The following is a 23715-nucleotide window of genomic DNA, read 5'->3' on the forward strand; positions in this document are numbered from 1 at the left end:
GCTATATTATTCGTATTCGAAGCTTCGAATATTCTCCCACCGCTACTTAGGGGTGAACTGCCCTGGCGAAGCATCTCACTAATGTAAATACCATCGAACACAGCGAACAGGGCAAAACCATGAATATCGCTGTCTGGGCTGCTCCCACAGCAGCAATTTATGTGGCATCCCAAATCACTTATTAAACTGGGATTCCCTTGGATTGAAGAGACATCCGTTTCAAAGTGATGAGGTTCCGTAATAGCCGTACTCCTGGCCGGGAGCTTGGTTGCACCTATTCTGCCAGTAAGTACCTGGTGGCAGCTTCAGTCTTCCTCCTACAGCCGTGGCAGATGCTGTACTACAAGGCCGTCTGTGATTGGGCAAACGGCGCCCAGAGACCTTACCTAGAAGTCTCTACGAGGCCGTAAGAATCCTAACAAGTAGCCGAGCACCAGGCCGGGGTACATCTCTACCTATTAGGATTCGACAGACCCCATCTCACGATGAAGCGCTTAGCATCTAAGCAATATAATGACACAATCTATTGAGACGGTCGGAACATCTATATTTGAGCAGTGCACTGTGGCGGGACTCTACCCTTGTGTTTCCCTATGAATACACTGCGCCATTTTGTGGCGGCGCCACAAAGCCTGCGCATGGCCTCCGCAATGCGCGACGCGTCGGTGCATGCGCTGAGAAATGCATTGTGCGGCAGACGCGCTCCTTTCCGCCACTTTTTTCAGGACACGCTGCGCCATCTAGTTGCGCTGCAGAGAGGTCCGCGCGTGGCCTCCGCGATGAGACCTGTGTGTCGCCTGTGCGTGCGAACGTTCGGAATTTTTTCCCCTCCGGCCGCACACTCAGTAGCCAAAACTGGTTAATTCACACAGGTTCCTCCAGTAATTAATGTGAAGTGGGCTTGAATCTACCCATCACGGGCGAGATTTCAAAAGATTTCATTCGGCTGATTGACATCACAGATCGCAAAATCGGCTAGTTGAAATAAAGCCGGGAGCCTCTCCCACTGCGCTGCTTCCACTGAATTCTACTTCCCAGTGCACATGCTGGGCCATCTATCGCTGCCGCCGTCAAGTTCATGCTTTGTGCCTGTTCCATTATGCCGAGCGTCGGAGAAATTATAGGGATCTTCTTGGTAATCATGCAGCGGAATATTCCCATTGACGGCTACCTACTTACCAAATGTGCCGTCGAATACTTTCACGCCAGAGCGGTAGTCACCTATCGGCACACATCCCCTGACCTAAGTAGGTCTCAAAGAGGTTCACTGAAGAGCAGCAAGGACGAAGTGGCACATGCAGACTGCTCCAAGTCAGCGCAACAGGATTCATTGAAAATCGGTACATAGCCAGTTCCGCATCTACAGTGACCCATGTCGGCGTCAAACAGGTTCGTTTAAAGGCGGCACGTAGGCGCGCAGTGCCACATACCCAGTGACCCTGGTTGGTCCGATGGTTGATTTGGGTCTCTGGTCAGTCTATGGTAGAAAGGGTGGCGCGTCGTGCTGCTGTGCTGAGGGAGTAGGGTTCGTAACTAACCGTCGGACCAACTTGAGTCACTGGGCATGCGGCAACGTGTACCTATGTGACGCTCTTCCACGACCTTCTTGACGACGACATGGGTGACTGTGTATGTGGGACTGGGTATGTGCCATGGGTATGCACCATTCTTCAACTACTCTCTTTCAAGCTTACTTGGAGCCCTGTGTATCTGGCCCTCTGTCTGTGCTACCCTTTAATGAACCCCTTTCTTGGCAACTTGGATGATTGGGTAGATGCCAATAAGTGTGCGCGGTTCCTCCGTGAACACCTTCGACGCCCACTTTGATAATGTGTAACTGCCACTATGAGTGTGCCGCTCTATACTGACAAAACAACTCAATTTTAATTTCTGCGATGCTCGGCGGAATCGAACCCGCACCGTGCTGCGGCGCGTGTGCAGTGGGAAGCTGCGTGTAGTAGCAGCAGATCAGCAAGAGAGACATTTCGACCAGCCAATTACGCGATAGGTGATTTCGATCAGCGGAATGTATAATCTTCAAAAATTTTTAGACTTCTGCTTCGCTCCACAGAATTGAACCCACTTCACAGGGTTACTCAAGAGCAGGAGCCCGATGCTTTAGTAACCTGGATGGTACTCAGCGTTCATAGCGAAGCCTGGGGAGGAGTCCCACTGCAGTACATGCCTCATACAAAAGTGCTCACACGTGTACTTTTTATCCTTGTCCAGTAACCGCATTTCACCGGCTAACTTTGTCGCATGGCGCAGCACACACCTGCGTGTATCGGAAATTATTCGAATGTTGCGATAGTTCTAGCATCCGCTGTCCGTGGTCACCGAACATTGTGCGATCTGACTGTATGCGTGGCGCGAATTGTGTAGTACTTACTGGAAGGCACGCAGACCCCAGCGATTACGCTAGAAGCTTCGACGAGTCATGCATAAAATGTGTCCCACTTGAGCAGCTGATCAGATTTTCGACGATCGCGGATGGTGTTAACACGCCGCTATCGTTGTGCTTTGAATGCCAGTTGCTTTTAGGAAAACAAGTTCACCCAATAAAGAGTTAGTTTCGTCATTCACAGTTTGCTACGCTTTTCATGACAGTTACTAGAACGTGACACGTGGCAGCGGTGCTTTTGACCTCATGTACCAGACGCACCCCTCAAACCCGCACCCCGAAGACAGCACCTGCATCGCACCGGCCGATCGAGCAAGCCATTGGCTACAAAACTAGCCCCCGGCGCACGGACTTCTACCTGAGACGACAAGGAAGATCATGGCCAAGTCAACGCCTCAGCGTCCCCCACCGTGCTCGAACGGCCCCGGCAGCCACCGACCTTCCGCAGATAATCGTTGCAAGGTCCGGAAAACCGGCTGGAAACATACGAAATGATCCCTAGGTTTAACAACTGGAACTCAGTCGACAAGCTGTGGCAACTGCTCCTGAGAAGACGCCGCCAGGAAGTGGCGCCAAGAATTGTGAGTCAACTCTGACAATATGCTACCTCTTCCGCGGCAACTTCCTGAAGACCCTCATGAGCGTCGTCGGCAAAGATAGGTCTGAAGCGATACTGGAATCCCGTGCACAACTCCAAACTAATGACATTGCGATGTACACACGACAGATGACCAGCCTGCTCCGCCACGTCAACCCAGGCATGTCTGAGGACAAGAAAGTTCGCTTCCTCATGCGTGATGTGAATGAAGTAAGAGCTCTCCAGCCATGACCGTCGAATAATTTTGAACGGAAACCACGAGCATCGAAGACACGCTGCAAATGTGCACTCGGAAATACAACCGCCAAGGAAATTTCGCCTAAAAGCGAAATCCGAGCGCCAGGCTCCGACGAGCTCTGAGGGACTTTCAGAGCTGTTGTACGCAAAGAACTGCGCAGGATGTTCCCTTCGACTCAGCCTCAAGTAGCCTCGATTGCTAACGTCCTCCGAGAGGTGACTTCGAGTCTCTGAATCGCCGCGGCCTCAACCAGAAGCAATGACCTACGCCACCGTAGCCCACCGTCACGTTTCCTCTCTGCGTCCGCGTGATTGCCCGGTAGCACCGTAGTTCCGCCGTGCACCGCCGCCTCCGCCAGCACGCCCACCCGTCGCACCGCGCAGCATTCCAAGGAAGACTGATGTCTGACGTGTCCCCGACCACCGGCCGCTCTGCAATCACTGCGGAGAAGCAGGCCATGTGTACCGCCGGATGGGACTGCAAGGGTTCGCCGTCAACGGGCAGCGCCCACAGCAAGGTGAACGGCCTCGTGATATCGCTGGCTACGTCACCGCAACGCAGTAGAATCACCGACGTCCTTCCCGCTCGCCTTCACCAGGGCGCTACCTTATACGGCAGCGCCAACCGTACACAGTACCAGCAGTCTATATCCAAGGCCCATATATGGAAAACTAAAACGAGCAACTGAGGGAGGAGCGGTTGCTGTTCGTCGAATTGCCGAAGGTCCTCCGCCACTAACGAAGATGTCGAAAAAACGCTCTCGACAACGTAACGACAACGCGACGCCACTCGAACGAAGCATGGAAGGCAGGAAAACGCCGCCTAAAGACCTCACAACCCCACGTAACAACACCAGGACAACGCAACGCAACTGTGATCATACGCCACGCCCTAACCGTAACGCAAGACAAACAACCACCGACTTCGACGTTCTTTTCGACAGTTACGAAGTCACCGCTTTTGTAAACATAGGAGCCGACTACTCTCTCATCAGTGGAATATTCGCCGGCAAATTGCACAAAGTCATGAGTGTATGGGATGGACCTCAAGTTCCGACAACTGGAGGACACGTGATAACGCAGACTGGAATCTTCGCGGCAGTAATTAAAGTTCATGACCTGCCCCGTTGGTTACCCTCCAACAGCGCTCGCCAGACGTAGTTCCCGGCATAGGCTTCCTGATCGAACACGGCGCAACTATCGACCTGAAGTCCAAGTCGATAACGCTATCCGAAGACCATGTGATATCGCCGGAAATTTCTCTGGGTAATCATGCCTTGAGTGTTCTTCAAGATCAAGTCAGTGTCTCGCCTCGCTCAAGTATCATTTCCGTCGGTACCAAAACACCGGAAGACGTAGGAGGCGTCGTCAAAGGTGACAAACGTCTAATGCTAGACCGAGAAACTTGCGTCACAAAAGGAAATGCTAGAATTCATGAAGGGAAAGCGAATGTAACGTTGACAAACTTCAGCCAGGAGCACAAAAGCCTCAACAAGCACATGACGATAGTATACATCGAGGAAATCGTGGAAACCAGGAATGCGTTTGTCTTCTCGCATTCTGCTGCAGCTACCTCGACGGCTTATGCTGCACCTACCGAACCAGCTTTTGACATCAATCTGAGTCTCCTGATAAAGACTGCTTTTCGATGTCACCCAGGATTCGACAAACACCAGTTGCTAAGCATCCCATAATAACGGCAGAATACGCTCGGCCCCTCTGTCATACAGAGTACTCAGTTTTGACGCAGGTTCAAGAAGCCATAAAGCAGCCAATCGGTGAAACGCGACAAAATAATCCAGCCTTTGAATAGCCTGTGGGCGTTTCCTGTAGCTTTAGTGAAGAAAAAGGACGGAACGCTGCGTTTCCGCGTGGATTATCGTCGGCGGAGCAAGATCACTAAGAAGGATATATGCCAGCTCCCACGGATAGACGACGCATTCAACCGGCTCTGCAACGCTAAATATTACTCATCAATGAATCTCCATACTCGCTACGCGCAAATAGCAGTCGATGAGAGAGATCGCGAGACGACCGCCTCCATCACGCCGGAGGACTTTTACGAGTTCAAGCTTATGTTATTTGGACTGTGCTCGGCACCTGCTACAGTCCAGCTCGTGATGGACACCGTGTTAGCAGGCTTGAAGTGGCAGACCTAACTAGTCTACCTGTACGACGTCGTTGTGTTCGCCGCGAATGTCGACGACCACCTTAGGTGGCTTTGGATAGTACTAGAGACCATCAATTCATCAGGGCTCACTCTGAAGCCGGAAAAGTGTCACTTCACTTATGATGAGCTTGTAATCCTGGGCCACATCACCAGCAAATATGAGTCCGTCCTGCTACGCAGAAGACATCTGACAACGCTGACTTTCGACAGCCCGACGACAAGACGGGAGTGCGCAGATTTCTTGGCCTGTGTGCCTATTACAGGCGCTTCGTCAAAGACTGTTCACGGATCGCCGAGCCATTGATATATCTCCCAATATGCGACGTCGAGTTCGAGTAGGAAACGCCGCAAACTGAAGCACTTGAAGAGCTTAAGTGACGCCTGCAGTCACCACCAGTACTCGACCATGTCGATGAAGACGCCGACACCAAAACTCGCACAGAAGCAGCCTAGACTTTGGAGCCGTCCGAGTCCAAAGAAAAGACGGATTTGAAACTGTCATTGCTTACGATAAGCGATTGCTGTCAAAAGAGGAAACCAATTATTCTACGATGAAAAGAATGCCTTGACATCATTAGGGCTGCCACGAAATTCCGCCATTGCCTATAGGGCAGGTGCTTAATCAGAAACGCACGTGAACTTGAAGCCCACGCTTGACTTGATTTTAATGACCCCTGTCGTGAACGCACCAAATGAAACGCAATGAGCGACTTGGGCGCCTTCGCACCATGCGTCGTTTGTATCAAATCAAGCATAGGCTTCAAATTAAGATGCATTTCTGAATACGGAAGTTTGACTCCAGTTGACATCTCCGTCATTTACAAGTCGGGACGGAAGCACTCTGATGCCGACTGCCCATCCCGTACTCCCATTGACCACCGTCGCAAAACAACAAAGATGACACTTTCCTGGGAATAATAAGCGCGGAAGTCTTCGCCGGACATAACGAGCATAGCCGGTGCTAAAAAGCCTCGTTGAGTACTTGGAATGCAACACCGACGTTCTCCATGGGGCCTTTAGCGAGGGTTGTCTTCATTTTCCCTGAGAAACAACATGCTCGTAAAGAAAAACTTCTCACCAGTCCACGCCAACTACCTTCTTTTTGTGACCTTACCACTGCGTCCAGAGGTTCTGCACACCCTATATGACGATCTGACCACTGGGAACCTCGGATTCTCCCACAGGTTATCGAAAATGCAATATAAAGATTACCAGCCACGCCTGACCACCCACGTTGTCCACAACGTCAGGACACGCCAAAATTGTCAGCAAAGGAAGACACCACAAACCAGGACAGCGGGATTGCTGCAGCCAATCGATCCACCTTGCCTCAGCTGGGAATTAACATCCAGAAATAAGTGGATCGTCGTGGCTACGGCTAGGTTACCCGGTACAAGAAAACGAAAGCCCTACTCAAAGGTACCGTGGTAGAAGTGGCGAAATTCGTCGTAGAATACAGCCTGTTACGAAATGGTGCCCCAAAAGTCCTGATCACTTACAGAGCAACTGCTTTTATGGCAGAGCTCCCTCAAGCCATCCTGCAATACAGCCAGATAAGTTACTACAGGACAACCGCCTACCACCCGCAGACGAATGACCTTACAGAGTTACTACATAAGACCTTCACCGACATGCTAATCATGTATGCTGACAACGGACACAAGACCTAGGATGCCGTCCTTCCCTACGCAGCCTTCGCTTACAACACAGCTATGCAAGAAACAACATAGATCACGCCGTTGAAGCTGGTTTACGAAAGGAAACCGATGACGAATCTCGACGCCATGCTGCCACAGGCAATGCTGGGCAGTATCGAAGATGCATGTATCTTTGATACTATCTTAGATACTCTGAGTTTCTTGCATCTGTATCATACGTCTGGCAAGACGTGTATCAGAACATGTATTTCCAATACATGAAACAATGTATCATTTATCTTAAGATACAAGATACTGCTGTCGCAACATTGCCGTGCGAAACTATACACGTTGGCTGAACTCCGCTTCTCAAGCTGATACTGCTGTCACTAAGCCCCCTGAATAAAACTATAGGCTGCCAGATTCTTATTCTTCCGACAGATCTATTCAGTGAGGAAAGGCGATGAAGTTTGCGCGTCCCTATTGGTGGAGCAAAGTCGCGTAGAGGCTCGCGCCGTCTAGAGAAAAACGCGCAAGCGTCTCCGCGCAACCGACCTTTTGTTTTCTTGATTTTCTTTTTGTTTTTAGTTGCGTCGGTGACACGGCACTTGCTCATAGCCACCCTACTCTGCCGCGTACGCCAATGCGCGCGACGTCTTTTGCGCAAATTCTGGTTCCGCTATAGTGTCGTTATCGAAGTTCATCTTGCGTAGTGCTTTGTTACGAAGTCTGAACAATGTAATAATGGGGTTGGCGTGTGTCTAGCGGCTTTCACGCATCATCAATTTGAAGGATCTCGTGCACATTATACCCCTGCCACAGGAGCAAACTAAAGTGCACTTTGAGCAGCAAGTGCACTTCAGCACGCTCTAAGTGTCATTTTTGGAGCGCGCAGCAACACAAAACGAAAAAGTGTTCTTTCAAATTCGTAGCGATGAGGAGCCAGAAGGCAAGGCATATATTTGTTAACTTAAAATTCGTGCACAAGTCCGGCGCCTAGCACAACCTGAAGTCGTCTATATAGTGGGCTTTAAGCCTTTTCACGTCCGGTGACTAATTTAGAGACTTTGTTTCTTAGCTGTTGTCTTTACTACGGGTAGTTTTATTTTTGCTCAGCATGGCAAACGTTCCTCGTTCTTTGCGTAGGTTCTCCTTATGCAAAGGACTTGTGCCGACAGATGTGAGTGCTTTGTTCAGTCCTGTGTCTCCATCGTGGAGCCATGCCAAGAAACTGTGTAAACTTTTACGCTCGGAACTGTGGCGGCAAATCCGACTTTTCAAGGACTGGCTTTGGTCTTTTTGCCATGCTGCTGACCCTGAGTGGATAGCTCTTAAGAAGTACCGATCTTATATTCGCCTTGCGGCTCAGCTCACGGAAGCAAGATGGAATTGCATGTTAAAGATTTTGTGTAGATCTAGTGCGAAAATTACTCTAGATGAAACAAAAAGTGTTAAGGTACTTGGTAACGCTGTTCTACCTGATGAGGTTAACCGTTTGCTAGTGAAAGGCCCTAAGTTCTGTGTCCCTTCTAGTGCCCCTGCTCATGAACTCATCGCTATAAATAGAAATGTTGCTTCCAAGGCGAATCAAGAAGACCGCGATCGCTGCCTTCTTGAAGGTGTCGAGCGTTTGGATAAGGAACTACCTAAAGGTCCTTCACGCTGTTCTGATGTCAGTGTTCGACGAACGCTGTCTTTCCTAAAAGATAACGAACTGCACCTTTTGGAAGCAGATAAAGGAGAGTTTGTTGTCGTCGAGAAGGGCATGTTTAACGAGAAAGCGTTGCAGGCTGTGCTAAAAAACTTTGTTCCTATTAAGAAAAGTGCCGTTAGGATAAAAACAACGTTTGTTGACTTTTGTAAAAAACTGGAATTTATGCCGCTTGCTTTTTAAAAAGCATAGAGAACAGTAAAGGCAGGTGCCTATCGGTATTTTTCAAGGCTAAGACCCACAAGCCAGATTCACCATTCGGGACCATTATTAGTGAATCTGGTTGTTGGCAGAAGAATGTGAGCCAATTCCTGCAAAAGAACTTAAAGTTACTAACAGTGAACGACCCTTCCCGAACAAAGAATTCGAATGACGTGGTGCAGTTCTTGCTTGGGAATAAGGATGTAGGTTATGGTTTTTCTGTTGATGTTGAAGATTTATTTTATTCAGTTCCACAGCGTGAACTCCTGTCTTCGGTACATGAATGTATTGAGTATAGTGGTACGATCTCGTTCCAGAATCTTGCCGGACATTCAGTGGGTAATTTTTTAAGTCTTTTAGAACATTACCTTCGAGCTACTTTTATTGTTTCTAATGACCAACCGTATTTACAACGGAATGGTATTTGTATTGGATCATTTGTTGCTCCCGTCCTTGTGGATATTTTTGTCTAGTGTGGATCATTCTTTAGACCATGCTTTTATTGAGCGGAAAGTTTTAAAAGTTTTTAGGTATGTCGATGATTTTTTCTTATTTTTATCGCTTGACTCGTCCTACCAGGATACGATCAATAAGGTTTTAGAGGATTTTAAGGTACATGGACAAGGTCTTGTGTTAACCCACGAGAGTCAACAAAACAATGTATTGCAGTTCTTGTAACTGAAGCTTGAATTCTGTGAACGCCATGTGTGTTGAGCGTATCAACCCCATGCGAAAAAGGAACTGTTGTCCTTCAGGTCTGCGCACTCGAAGATTGTGAAAAGACGTATTGCGTCGTCATGAATAGAATTGGCTCTTAAGAGTTCGTGTGTGCACAAGATGCAAGAAAGTTTTGATAATCAGATGAGCCGACTTTTGGCAGCTGGGTTCCCTATATCGCTTTTGACTGCCGTGGTTGAAGCTCTGACTCAGAGAAGAAAAACCACAAGAAGGCCGGCCGCCGAACGTCAAACGCGAAGGCCTGCGGTGGTCCCTTATATGCATAAGGTGACCCATCAACTCAAGAAAGTTGCTTGCAGGCATAGTGTTCCTTTGGCAATTTCTGCGCCAAACAAGCTTTCAAAGCTATGTTCCCGAACCTGCGGAGAGAGCAGAGGAGGATGCCAAATTCGGCATGGTGCCTCATACGTTTCGTGCGCTGTCGGCGTGGTTCATGGCATTCCACTCTCATGTGGTAAGACATACGTTGGCCAGACAGGGCGTTGCGTCAATGAGCGACTCAGGGAACATGCGCAAAAATTTAACAAAAATGTAGACAAAGGAGCGCACCTTGTTGCGCATATAAACTCTTGCAGCAATTGTGAGGCGTGACTCCATCGGACGTTAATTCTTGGAAAAAGCAAGAATGAACATGCGCGGCTTGCCTTAGAGGCCTAGCACATGAAAATACCATGCAATAATTGCATTAGTGACACATCTTTGTCCCTGCACCCATCAGAATTTCAATTCCTACGTTTGCGTATACGATGAGTTGGCTGATGTCAGCAATGTATTCTCTGCGCCTGCGCGGTTGTGTGGCCTAGGTATATATATGCATCGACGACGACAGGAAAAAAAGAAGTCGAAAAAGAAGTTAGTCTGCGCCAGTGTGTGTCGTGTCTTTCTTTTTGTGGATCGTCTTAGGTGTTTGCGCTGTAACGCTGTAGGCATCCATAACAATGTTTCTTCACTCACTCACTCATGCTAAGGGAATCAGCGTTGACAGTTATCGTCAGATGGGTTCTGCCGAATGTTTTTGATAAATTCACTGCTGAAGTAATGATGACATTTCTTTCGAAATTACACAGAAGTTGCATCAATCAAAGTCCCTATCTTCACGCCAAGTTCGATCTCTCCCGTCGTGCTTAATCGGATACCAGTATTCAGACTCTTACACCGACACTGTGCGGCATCTTTTACACTGCACTGAAAACTTCCCTTTGTGTCCAGCACCGCATTTTGCCGGGCACAGACTCGGATCCGTACACTGGATGCACACTAAACTTTTGAGTAGACCACAAACCAGCTTCATGCCCAGCGTGGCCTTCATGCAAGCGCTTGTAATTTGGTGGGCGCGCCAATTTCGTTTTCTATAGTAATTATGTGCTGGACACAAGGCCCAGTACCAACACTATGCGCCGCACCTATGCTAATTCGCCGTTCTCCGACCACGTGCATCCAACTTTGTGTCACTCCTACAATTAGTGTCATGACTATAGCACAGCGCCAAATTTAAAGCAGATATTACTTTTGTGCAAAGCACACGTTTTATTACAATAACATTAAATACTCGTACGCCTTGATTCAATATCTTCCTGTAGATTCCGCTCTGCGAACACGAAGGTCGAAAAGTGTGAACGCGAAACACGAGTCTGCGCCGCCATGCATCCACAAAGAAGCAGCAAATCTAGTGTGAAGTCGGCCGATTGTATTAAAACGAAAAATTTTTAGACCTACACCGCAACCCCGTCCACATGATATTTATTCTCATTGGTCATTTTTACTGAGAGCTGTAACATTATGGAGGCAGCGAAAGCTCGTACACAATACACCAAAGAAATGAGAACATCACTGCATAAAACTGCTACGGCGCGGCCGGGAAATTTCTCACTCGATGCTTCGACGTTGCTATATGTGATTCACCTCCAAAAGATGTATTTCCGCATTATTGCTTCACTGCACTGAGACGTTCATTATGTCTACAGAAATAAAAGCTACAGTGTGCATTTTCTTTGGTAATAGTTAATTTCGCGGTTTTCGTGTTTCGTAAACGTTCTTGTGGGCAGTATAGCCCACAACACTTACTATTACTCATAAGTATATCCTTATTGCGTTCGAGACGAGAAACAAAAATGTTTCAAGAGAATAAAAAAAAAGTTGAATGACCATTAAGCTACGCCTTTAAGAGTGGAACGCGATAGCATTCAAAGCCTCCTGACAGCTTTTCATGCTTCCCAACAACTGCAACTGAACTAACCTTAACGTTTACCGGTAAACGCTGGCGGCGAACGCTATGCACGAAGGCAAGATTTCTGGTAGAAACCCTACCAACTCGACTCTCTTGCGCAGGTCGAGCTTCTGTTGTTGTTTCACCATTTTAATATCTCAGTCTGACAACAAACATAACACATGCACTGTCGGTGTTTTTTTTTTCATAACAGTTGTTTGGGGCCTGCCGTGCTCAATATATCGGGGAATAACTTTGTAAAGAATGAAAGAGAAGATATGAGCAACTTTGGTTGTAGAAAAGCAGTTGAGCATGCGTGTTTAAAAATTTCGTACGGAATTTTTTGTCGAAGCGACATCCGACGCCGGACCCCGACGCCATATTTTTTTGCGACACGGGGCGCTAAACGCTTTCGCGTTAAAAACGTTAAGTAGATGTATGCATGACCTTCTTACACAACGTTCGCTGTTGGAGCGTAAATATTTAGTCTGAGTTGTGCAGTTCTACAAATAAACAAAACAACCAATTGACACACTAAGCCGATAATAAGATTTTGTTTCAGTGTTCCGTAAAAAAAATTGGAGCTCCTAAATTTAAGTGTGTGGCAGGTCTGCATGGTTACATACCTGCAGCTAATTGTACCTGCACAAGCACTAGCTATACCCTGGTACAGGGTTCCTGCAAAGCAACTTCTAGTACGTCTTCACATGTTTCTCTAGCAGTTGTTTGAACGGTAACCACATGCATCGGAAAGAAATTAAAGGAACCGGACAGAGGTGTAAGCACACAGCCTAAAAATAATATGCTATTCACAGCTTAAGCTGCTGAAGGGGCTTAAAGGTTATTGCGTACGATAAACGCATTAATCAAAACTTAATACTTCGCAATTCTACATGTTCCCTCAGAAGTACCTAAGTTATTAAAGCATTGATTCCAAGAACCTTCATGAGAAAAGGTGGGTTACCGGTATGCAATAAAGAAATTATAGCTTGCAGAACGTATGCAGTGCTTGATAATTTAAAAAAAATTAGAACATCTGAAGCGGTAGCAGCTTTCTCTCGTTTCTATCTCTCTCTTAATGAAGTGAGAGAAACGTTTATCAAAAATATAAAACGTTGCAACCCCTGTGATGCTTCCGGCGAGGTGTTTTTATTAGGCCTATATGCGCTGCGAAAAATCGGTCTTGCTGTGACTATGGAGATCAGTCATTGCGTTGAAGAACTGAATCCTTCCAGGAGGGACCACTATCCATTGGAACTCCATATACGACACCTTGCTGCTGTGCCTGTTGATCTGCGAAACTATCTACGTCCTTTCTTAAGTACGCCGCGTATGCCGGCATCCGTAGTGCGATGTTCTTTAACTATCATCATCATTATCATCATCAGCCTGGTTACGCCCACTGCAGAACAAAGACCTCTCCCATGCTTCTCCAACTACCCCGGTCATGTACTAATTGTGGCCATGTTTCCCTGCAAACTCCTTATTCTCATCCGCCCACCTAACTTTCTGCCAAACCCTGCTACGCTTCCCTTTCTTTGGAATCCAGTCCGTAACCCTTAATGACCATCGGTTATCTTCCCTCCTCATTACATGTCTTGCCCATGCCCATTTCTTTTTCTTGATTCCAATTAAGATGTCATTAACTCGCGTTTGTTCCCTCACCAAATCTGCTCTTTTCTTATTCCTTAACGTTACACCCATCATTCATCTTTCCATAGCTCGTTGCGCCGTCCTCAATTTAAAAAGAACCCTTTTCGTAAGCCTCCACGTTTCTGCCGCGTACGTGAGTACTGGTAAGACACAGCTGTTATACACTTTCCTCTTGAGGGATAATGGCAACCTGCTATTCATGATCTGAGAATGCCTGCCGAACGCACCCCAGCCCATTCTTATTCTTCTAATTATTTCAGCCTCATGATCCCGATCCGCGGTCACTACCTGCTCTAAGTAGACGCATTCCATTACCACTGCCAGTTCCTCGCTACTTATCGTAAACTGCTGCACTCTTCCGAGACAGTTAAACGTTACTCTAGTTTTCTGCAGAATAATGTTTAGACCCACCCTTCTGCTTTGCCTCTCCAGGTCAGTGAGCATGCATTGCAATTGGTCCCCCGAGTTACTAAGCAAGCCAATATCATCAGCGAATTGCAAGTTACTAAGGTATTCTCCATTAACTCTAATCCCCAATTCTTCCCAATCAAGGTCTCTGAATACCTCATGTAAACACGCTGTGAATAGCATTGGAGAGATCGTATCTCCCTGCCGGACGCCTTTCTTTATTGGGATTTTGTTGCTTTAATTATGCAGGACTACGGTGCTTGTGGAGCCGCTATATATATATTTCAGTATTTATACATACAGCTCCTCTACACCCCGATTCCGTAATGCCTCCATGACTACTGAGGCTTCGACTGAATCAAACGCTTTCTCGTAATCCATGAAAGCTATATATAAGGGTTGGTTATATTCCGCACATTTCTCAATCACCTGATTGATAGTGTGAATATGGTCTATTGTTGAGTAGCCTTTAGAGAATCCTGCCTGGTCCTTTGGTTGACAGAAGTCTAAGGTGTTCCTGATTCGTTTTGCGATTACCTTAGTAAATACTTTGTAGCCAACGGACAGTAAGCTGATCGGTCTATAATTTTTCAAGTCTTCGGCGTCCCCTTTCTTACGGATTAGGATTATGTTAGCGTTCTTCCAAGATTATGCGAGATTCAAAGCGAGCAATTTACGTTGGCAACGGAAGATCTTGAGCTATTGACAGTAGAAAGCCATAGTAGCATTTTCAGTGTGGTGTATCGTCCCCCTAATGCAAGACTAGACACGTTTTTCGAAACGCTAGAAGCTCTTTTTGATTACGCGTCTTCTAATGAAAGATTGCTTTTTCTGTCGGGTGATGTGAACTTAGATATGAAATGTGTATCGAAACCAGGAAAGGAACTTGTGGCTTTAATTGATGCATATGGGTTTTGCAACGTTATCGAAACCCCGACGCGCATAACGTGCTCCACGGCAACGTGTATCGACGTTATCATCACAAATGCAGATAAGTCTAACATAGATGCAGGGACCGTCGCCTGTGACATCAGTGATCACCTCCCAATCTTTGCTTTTGTTAACAATGCTAGACCAGAAAGCGCTTCTAAACCGCATGATTTCAAGTATCGCCGCATTGATCCGATCACCTTGAGTAACTTTCGGAACGCGATTTCCGCCACTGACTGGGAATACGTCCTATCCATAAATGACCCTGACATGGCTTACGATGCTTTTCTATCCAAACTGAAAGCTATTTACAACACTTCTTTTCCTCTGAGGCATGCAAGAAAATGCAAAAATAGAAAACCATGGATAACGGCAGAACTAATTCGTGAAATAAAATTAAAAGACAAGTTATTTACGCAGTTCATTAAATCTCGAGACCCTGAAAAATTAGGCGCATATAAAAAATACCGTAATCAGTTAAACCGAAAACTGAAGAGGGCGAAATTGGAATATTTTAGCCATCTTTTTGACCCCGCTTCGAGAAACAGTGCCCGAGACCAATGGGACCAAATAAATCGCTTGCTTAACTTTCGGTCACGCCGTCCTATTGCTTCCATTGAAAAAGAAGGCGAAGTTCTGTGCGGAAAGGAACTTTCCAACCAGTTCAATAGGTTTTTCATTAATATTACAAAATCACTTTGTGTCGCACCAGATGTCCCTGTCGGTTATGCCTGTGTGGCACCGAGCGTTCACGAAACCTTATTTATGTTTCCAACTACTGAATCTGAAATAATATTCGTGTTTTCGAACCTCCGGTCGAGTAAATCCAAGGATAAAGATGGTTTTCAAATCCAACCATTTAAATTTGTAATAGACTTATTAGCCCCGACACTAGTATATATTTATAACCTTTGTTTAAGTAGCGGCGTTTTCCCAAAACAAATGCAGATCGCAAATGTTGCCATACATAAAAGTGGATCTGTTTCTGACTTTTCCAACTACAGACCAATATCGATTCTTCCAGTACTGTCTAAAGCATTAGAAAAAATTATTCGTTGCCGGTTGACTAACTTTCTAAGTAAGCATTCTGTTCTTTCTGACTACCAGTTTGGATTTAGAAAACAGAGGTCGACTGAGATGGCATTGACTAAACAAAAAGAAATTATAATTTCCGCCTTTGAAGAAAAGCTTCTTGTTCTCGGGATATATATAGACTTATCCAAAGCATTTGATCTAATTGACCACTTTCTATTATCTCAGAAACTCAGTCACTATGGCATTAGGGGCATCAGTCTTGCTTTAATACAGTCTTACCTAAAGTACCGTAAACAAATGGTGTGTTTAAATGAAACCTCATCAGATGTTGAGCCAATCTTATCCGGTGTACGACAGGGGAGCATTTTAGGGCCTCTGTTGTTTTTAGTTTATATAAATGACATTTTTCATACCCCCTTTCCAGTTCATCTCGTAGCTTACGCTGATGATATTACAATGCTCGCCACAGGAAACACACTAGCTGAGTTATCCATCCGTGGCAACCAATTTTTGGAACATTTGCGTCACTGGTGTAATAAAAATTGTCTTAAAGTTAATACGAATAAAACAAAAGCTGTGATATATAGAACAAAAAATAAAGTAGTAAGTGGTGATATCGAACTATTATTAGGTAATGACAAGATTGATATTGTATCCAGTATAAAATCTCTTGGTGTTATATTCTCTGAGACACTCAATTGGGACCTACAAGTTGAAAATATTCGTGCTAAAATGAACAGGTTAAATGGGGTGTTATGCAAACATAGGTTAACCCTTCCCACACAGGTTAAAGTCCTCATTTATAATTCATACATAGCGCCAGTGATTACTTATTGCCACACAGTTTGGGGTACAACGACACAACACAATAAACAGCGCCTTTTAATTGCACAAAAGCGTGCGGTAAGGCTGATAGCTAATATACCGTGGAATGCTCACACCAGAGAATATTTTAGGCAGTTCAATATTTTAAGTGTAACTACCTTGTATGTGTTCAAACTTCTTTACATTTACAAAACTGCTGTAGCAACTAACAACAACCTTATGCTAACAATGTTTCAGCTTGTACGTCATGAACCTACATATGATGTACGTCATTCTATGTCATGGTCCCTACCATTAAGTCGCACCAAATACCGCACACAATCTTTATCGTACAATCTGCCTAGGTATCTAAATGTTCTCGAAGGTAATCGTTTTTCCATTAGGTTGCTTTCTATACAAACTTTCATAGAATTGATCAATCTTTTCGGGCTTTCGAGCGAATAGCTCACCTGTGTAACTGTATTGTAGTGGACTTGAATGAATTATATTTATCTGTATTTTTTTGGCGTTAGAATTGTGTAATGGGAATTGACGAAGAAATTGTGTAATAGCGTTAATTGTGTAAAATCATAACAATGTAATAGATTCCGTGTAAAAATTGCAGTTATGCAATAGATTACGAGTATTGTGATTTTGAATTCTGTTTGTGTATACTTTGCAACCTGTCGTATTGCCTTTGTTTCTCACCTCACTGCTGCTCTGTAGGGCGTAGGGGGTCCTCAAGCTGCATTCGGCAGCTTTTTCCCTTCCGTCCTCTCTCATTTCTGTACTTTGTTTTGAGAGAAATAAATATCTATCTATCTATCTATCTATTCCGGTACGCTCGAGGTCATGAGGCATTGCGTATAAAAGGTGGCTAGTTTTTCTAGAACAATCGGCCCACCATCCTCCAACAAATCTGCTGTTACCTGATCCTCCCCAGCTGCCTTCCCCCTTTCCGTAGCTCTCAAGGCTTTCTTTACTTCTTCCGGCATTACTTGTGGGATTTCAAGTTTGTCTAGACTATTCTCTCTTCCATTATCGTCGTGGGTGTCACTGGTACTGTATAAATCTCTATGGAACTCCTCAGCCACTTGAACTATCTCATCCATAATAGTAATGATGTTGCGGGCTTTGTCTCTTAACGCATACACCTGATTCTTGCCTATTCCTAGTTTCTTCTTCACTGCTTTTAGGCTTCCTCTGTTTCTGAGAGTATGTTCAATTCTATCCATATTATACTTCTTTGTGTCAGCTGTCTTACGCTTGTTGATTAACTAGGAAAGTTCTGCCAGTTCATTCTAGCTGTAGCGTTTGGGACTTTCATATATTGTTGTCTTTCGTCTCCTGCGATAGCTTACTGGCATCCTGTCCAACGGAGTTACCACCGACTTCTATTGCACACTCCTTAATGATGCCCATAAGATTATCGTTGATATCTTCAACACTAAGGCCCTCTTCCTGAGTTAAAGCCAAATACCGGTTCTGTAGCTTCATACAGAATTCCTCTATTTTCGCTCTTATCGCTAACTCATTGATCGGCTTCTTATGTACCAATTTCATCTATTCCCTCCTCAAGTCTAGGCTAATTCGAGTTCTTACCATCCTATGGTCACTGCAGCGCACCTTGCCGAGCACGTCCACATCTTGTATGACGCCATGGTCAGTGCAGAGTATTAAGTCTATTTCATTTCTAGTCTCACCATTCGGGCTCCTCCACGTCCACTTTCGGCTATCCCGCTTGCGGAAGAAGGTATTCATTATCCGCATATAATTGTGCTGCAAACTCTGCTAACAACTATTCCCTGCTATTCCTAGAGTCTATGCCACATTCCCCTACTGACTTGTCTCCAGCCTGCTTCTTGCCAACCGCGGGATTGAAGTCGCCCATCAGTACAGTGTATTTTTGTTTTGACTTTACCAATCGCCGATTCCACGTCTTCACAGAAGCTTTGGACTTCTTGGTCATGACTGGATGTAGGGCCGTACACCTGTACGACCTTCAATGTGTACCTCTTATTAAGTTTCACAACAAGACCTGCCACCCTCTCGTTATGCTATAGAATTCCTGTATGTTACCAGCTATATCCTTATTAATTAGGAATCCGACTCCTACTTCTCGTCTCTCCGCTAAGCCCCGGTAGCACAGGACGTGCCCGCTTTTCAGCACTGTATATGCTTCTTTCGTCCTTCTCACTTCACTGAGCCCTATTATATCCCATTTACTGCCCTCTAATCCATCCAATAGCACTGCTAGACTCGCCTCACTAGATAACGTTCTAGCGTTCAACGTTGCCAGGTTCAGATTCCCATGGCGGCCTGTCTGGAGCCAGATATTCTGAGCACCCTCTGCTGAGTCGCAGGTCTGACCGCCACCGTAGTCAGTTGCTTCGCAGCTGCTGGGGACTGAGGACCGGGGTTTGATTGTTGTATTCATATAGGAGGTTGTAGCCAAGTACAGCACCAGGGTGGCCAATCCTGCTCAGGTGAGGGAGTGGGTGACCGGTTCTGGTCACCGGGATCAGACCGCACTCCAGGCCTTTTTGTGCAATTTTATAAACACGCGGATTTTTTTTATCCGGTGGAAAAGTGCGCGGCACCGGGATACGAGCCACGGTCCTCTTGCACGCGAGGCGGATGCTCTACCTCTACGCCACCGCTGCACCTCTAACTATAGGGTCCCGTTAACTACATACCAGCAGAACGCACAGGAAACCTAAATATTTTCAAAACAGTGCGCTGTTCAAAGCATTTCTTACCTTCGGCCGGAAGCCACGAGGAATCGCTGGACGTGCTGCGCGAAGGAACAATCACTCCACCTGCATGGATGGCCACACAGCGATGCGTTCATCCAGGCATAGTGTTCTAGTCCACCACACATCGCTGGTTTCGAGAACAAGTGTTGCTGGCAGCACTAATACCGAAACAAAAACGAAGAAGGGCGTGTGGTTTAGACTCGAGCACTTTCTCGGGGCACACAACCATTGAAATTCAGCCGTAATTGCGTCCTACAGGCCCCCGCTCGCACTACGGAGAAAAAAGGTGCGTAAGATAGAGAGAGAGAGAGAGAGAGAGAGAAAAAGGCACTGGAGTGTTCACACGACAGGTCGACTTCTGCGAAGACCCTTCTGACGACTGTACAGCTATGTACACGGCCCCACAAGAGAACTACGCAGCTATGCTATGGTGGGGTTGCAGGGGCTTAAAAAGCTAAGCGCGCGAAAATGGACAAGGAGCGTTTTCTTTTTTCTTCTTTCTACGGCTGCGCTCGGGCTCTCGAGCATGAAGTCCTCTTGAACTCTTCACTGGGTCAATGAACGCATTCCTGTTCGGGGGCCATGTCTTTTCAAAAAGCGTCAGATAGCAAAGTCAATCGTTCGATGAACCGTTTGTTAAAGTCCTCTTCGCTGGAAGTTGCCAGAAAGTCACGTTGTGTTCCCGTTCACGGAGATTCGTGGAAAATGAGTTTGATTGAAGGGCGACGAACGTAGTCTCGAAAGAGCTCGTGATGCGATAGTCCGTCCTTCCGGAGAGGCTGCGGGCGCTACTCAAAGGCGATGGTTCTCGATGGCGACTGCCATGGAACAAATGTGACAAGGAGTATTGGAGACGCGGCCTGTAGCTCCTGGTGGCACGAACCACCGTCGCCAAAAAAGAAGGAAACGACGCAGTCCGAAGCCAATGCGCCCGCGTACACATTGTCCCCACTGGGCGCATTGGACAGGACCAATGAGACCAAGCGCGTAATCGCTTGATGCTGGGCACTACAAGGAGACGTTCCGCGCTACCTTGGTGGCGCGTCGCAGGCACTGCCGACGAGGAACGGCTCTTCGATGGTACCTTCGCCTGTCAACAAAGGTGAACGCCTGTTGTTGCGATACAGGGCAGACGTCGTCACCGCCTTTTGCCACGATGACGCGTGCTGCAGTCCCCGTTGTCACTGAATGGCCAACTCGAAGGCCCGGACAATTGTGGGAGGTCGTCGCTGCCGCCGCTATAAGGGCGTGTCCCTGAAGCCTCCAGTTTTGCCGTTGGCGGACGGCTGTCCTGGCGACTGGGGTCGCGTCGGGGACGTCGCGGCAACGTCGGCCCGCTGCTCCGCAGGAGGGCTTCTGTTCTCCGTCGGCGATGTGGCCACCACGGGCAGCTCGACGTGCGCGGCAGCGTTCTCATCCGTGGGACTCGTTGTGGCAACTGGAAAAGAAGTCGGGAAACACGTCACTCAACAAAGCTCTTGTTGCTGTTTTTCTCAGAATCTGCGTTACGTATCAAGTCAGTGCAAGTGCGGTTGTGCGAGACTAAAGAAAAATTTCTATAGATTACGCGTTAGCATTTGTGTGGTTCTTGCCAAAACTTATAGGGTTATTAGCGTAGCCAATAGGAAGGTGACCTTTAGCATCGCTATCATGGAAATGTTCTCTTTTTAGACAGAAATCTATATTTTTTTTTTCGCCTCGAGCTGTAGCTGCACAATTATTTTAACTCCCATTCACGTCAGAGAAAACATGCACTTTCGGCTTTCATTGGCGGTAACGAATAAATATAATACCAAGCGTCTTTCTTCTCAACAAATAAGTACAAAGGCGTCACCTGCCATATCGATGCATAAGAAATGAGAATGATAAGAATGATATAGATAAAAAATGAGCTTTCTTGTCACATCCAAGTAAGCTCTATGGTGGACAGTAGCAATTAGTAAACGGAAAATGAGACATCCACCTGTTCTCTCCTCCTTGCGGGTTTGAGCAGAAGTATTACGTCAAACTTTTGCATTTGCCTCGCGTTGTTAACAAATTCGACTTCACACTGCCGTCTGCTAGCCGTGTGGTTAGCTTAGATGGCAGATGGAATCAATTCTCCTCGCCTGTCCTCTCTAGATAACTACTTGACTTTTTCCAAACCCTCATGTACGAGGAGACACCATGCTCTATCTCAACCTCTTTCGCCCGCACTGATTCCTTGAAACACAGTTTTTTCTTCATCAACAATTGAAGTCTGAAATTCATTACCGGGCAACATCCGTTCAGTACCACTGAAACAATTCACGCAAGCTTGTTTATAAATGTTGTATATTCTTCTTTATTTCACACTCCTTCCATGGCCTCATTCAGGCTGCAGTATGCATAAATAAATAAATAAATAAACAAATAAATAAATAAATAAATAAATAGATAAATAAATAAATTCTGATAACCTGTATACATACAGGCGCCCGGAAAAGCTGATGAGACACCATATTTGCGAAAAAGCTGAATTCTCACGAAACCGGGGCTAGTTAGCCTCGAATTGAAAATTTCAACCTGCAGAACGTTTCTGCGAGCAACATATAATACAATAAATATAAGTGCCTTCTTTATCAAAGCAAAAATTAACATTCGTCCTGGAAACCGGGTTTTGTAAACTTGTAGATTGTACATGCATGGCACATGGAAAAAATCGCAAGGACAGGGTATATATAATCGCAAGGACAGGGTATATACAAGAATATTGCTTCCTCTTCCAGGAAACCACACTATTCGTAGGTGCTAGTTAGCAAAAATAAATGTGAGAGAGCCATGTGTAGGGACCCCACATGCATCCGCAGAGCTGCTATTGATGGCCTCGAGTACGCACTGTATTTATCTAAAGTTCCAAATCCCTGGCACGCGTAACTACAATTGTATCAGATCGTGTACTGGGCCAGCTGGAAAGTATCCACAAACTTGGGTGGTCAGGACAGTGGAGCATTCTTAGTTTTAGAGCTAAAGGTGTGCTACAGAAACCCGAGGGCATCTCCCCATACCTGCGGAGAATCGGCAAAACAGCCGATAAATATTGTGAATCATTTCAACATGAGAATGCGCGTAAAGGCCGATTTAGTGTAAAACTAAATTTCTGCTCAATATGCCACATGTCCAGTTTTTCGCACGACCGCGCGCATGCGAAAGGCGGGTGTTGAGGCGAGTGGCTCGAGCGTAATTGGGACTTCAAAGAGCTCTGTACGCCTCCGCAAGGAGTGCATACTAGGATGTTCCAGTTTGTGCAAGAGCTGTACGCAAAAGGGCATGTATGTGTACGTATGGGAAGTATGAAAGGAAGTACATTTGGATGAATTTCACCTAAACCAGCGGTTGTGGTGGACTGAATGTGACTCTGTATAAGCGAAGCCGTTGCCATATTACGCGCACCATAGTCGTCGACACCGCCGTGGCCCGGGCGGTGAAGCTGCGGCATGCTTCGGCGGCGTTCAGCCTGAAGGATCTCGTGCGCCGCCCTGTCCATCTCCTCCTGGGTCAGGTTGAAGGCTTCCGCCAGCTCTCGCTGAGCGGCCCGCACGAAGTCGGCGTCGCAGTACTTGCCCAGGCCTTGCTCGTGGAGAACCTGCGCACGCCGCCACAGGTCGCGTACAGAAGGCGTTGGAGAGCTCTGCGACAAGTCACTAAATAAGCACATCGCCGGCTGCAGATTACACATGACAACCTACAAATTTCTCCAGGTCCATAAGCGACACTGCAGATGCCTCTCAGTGAGGTCTAGGTAAGCTGGAGAGATAGTGAGCGCTGCACACAACATAACTACACGATTGAGTGGCCTTAACGTGTACCGAAGGCAAACATACGATTGTTGGGGACACCGCTGCGGAAAGTTCTTGATAGATCGGGACCATCACGGTTGCGTCAACTTCAGCCAAAAGTTTATGGACCAGCAGCCTACGCACTTCTCTTCCAAACGGTCCGCCTAGTACTCCGCCGACTAAAAAGCATAGGACAAGCACTCGCTTTGTGTTTTTCAGTCATCTTAGTCCCTTGGGGCTTTCGCAACAATGAACTTACCCCCCACTCGCCCAGTTCACCATTGTGTTGTTGTGCTCAGGAGCACAACGCCGTAGCCCTTAAACCACTGATGCGAATGGGCTAGAGATAACTATTTGTAAGTTTAGTTTCTGCAAAGAACAAACACACCACGAGGTAATATGCGAAACAAAATTCTATTACTTCTGCCGCAAC

General features: G+C 46.4%; 1 protein-coding gene across 3 annotated transcripts in view; it reads right to left on the reverse strand.

The window, feature by feature from the left end:
• LOC126529666 (muscle calcium channel subunit alpha-1-like) overlaps positions 1-23715 on the reverse strand; it is a 607411-nt gene that overhangs the window by 5830 nt on the left and 577866 nt on the right. For all 3 annotated transcript variants that reach the window (XM_055069938.1, XM_050177179.2, XM_055069937.1), the window contains 2 exons: positions 22897-23089; positions 19489-20923 (listed from right to left, as the gene is read on the reverse strand). In XM_055069938.1, the coding sequence (XP_054925913.1) occupies positions 20724-20923; positions 22897-23089 (393 nt within the window). In that variant the 3' untranslated portion in view covers positions 19489-20723. The remainder of the gene's footprint in view (positions 1-19488; positions 20924-22896; positions 23090-23715) is intronic.

The sequence above is a fragment of the Dermacentor andersoni genome, chromosome 9 (assembly GCF_023375885.2).
Source record: "Dermacentor andersoni chromosome 9, qqDerAnde1_hic_scaffold, whole genome shotgun sequence".
NCBI classification, from domain to species: domain Eukaryota; kingdom Metazoa; phylum Arthropoda; class Arachnida; order Ixodida; family Ixodidae; genus Dermacentor; species Dermacentor andersoni.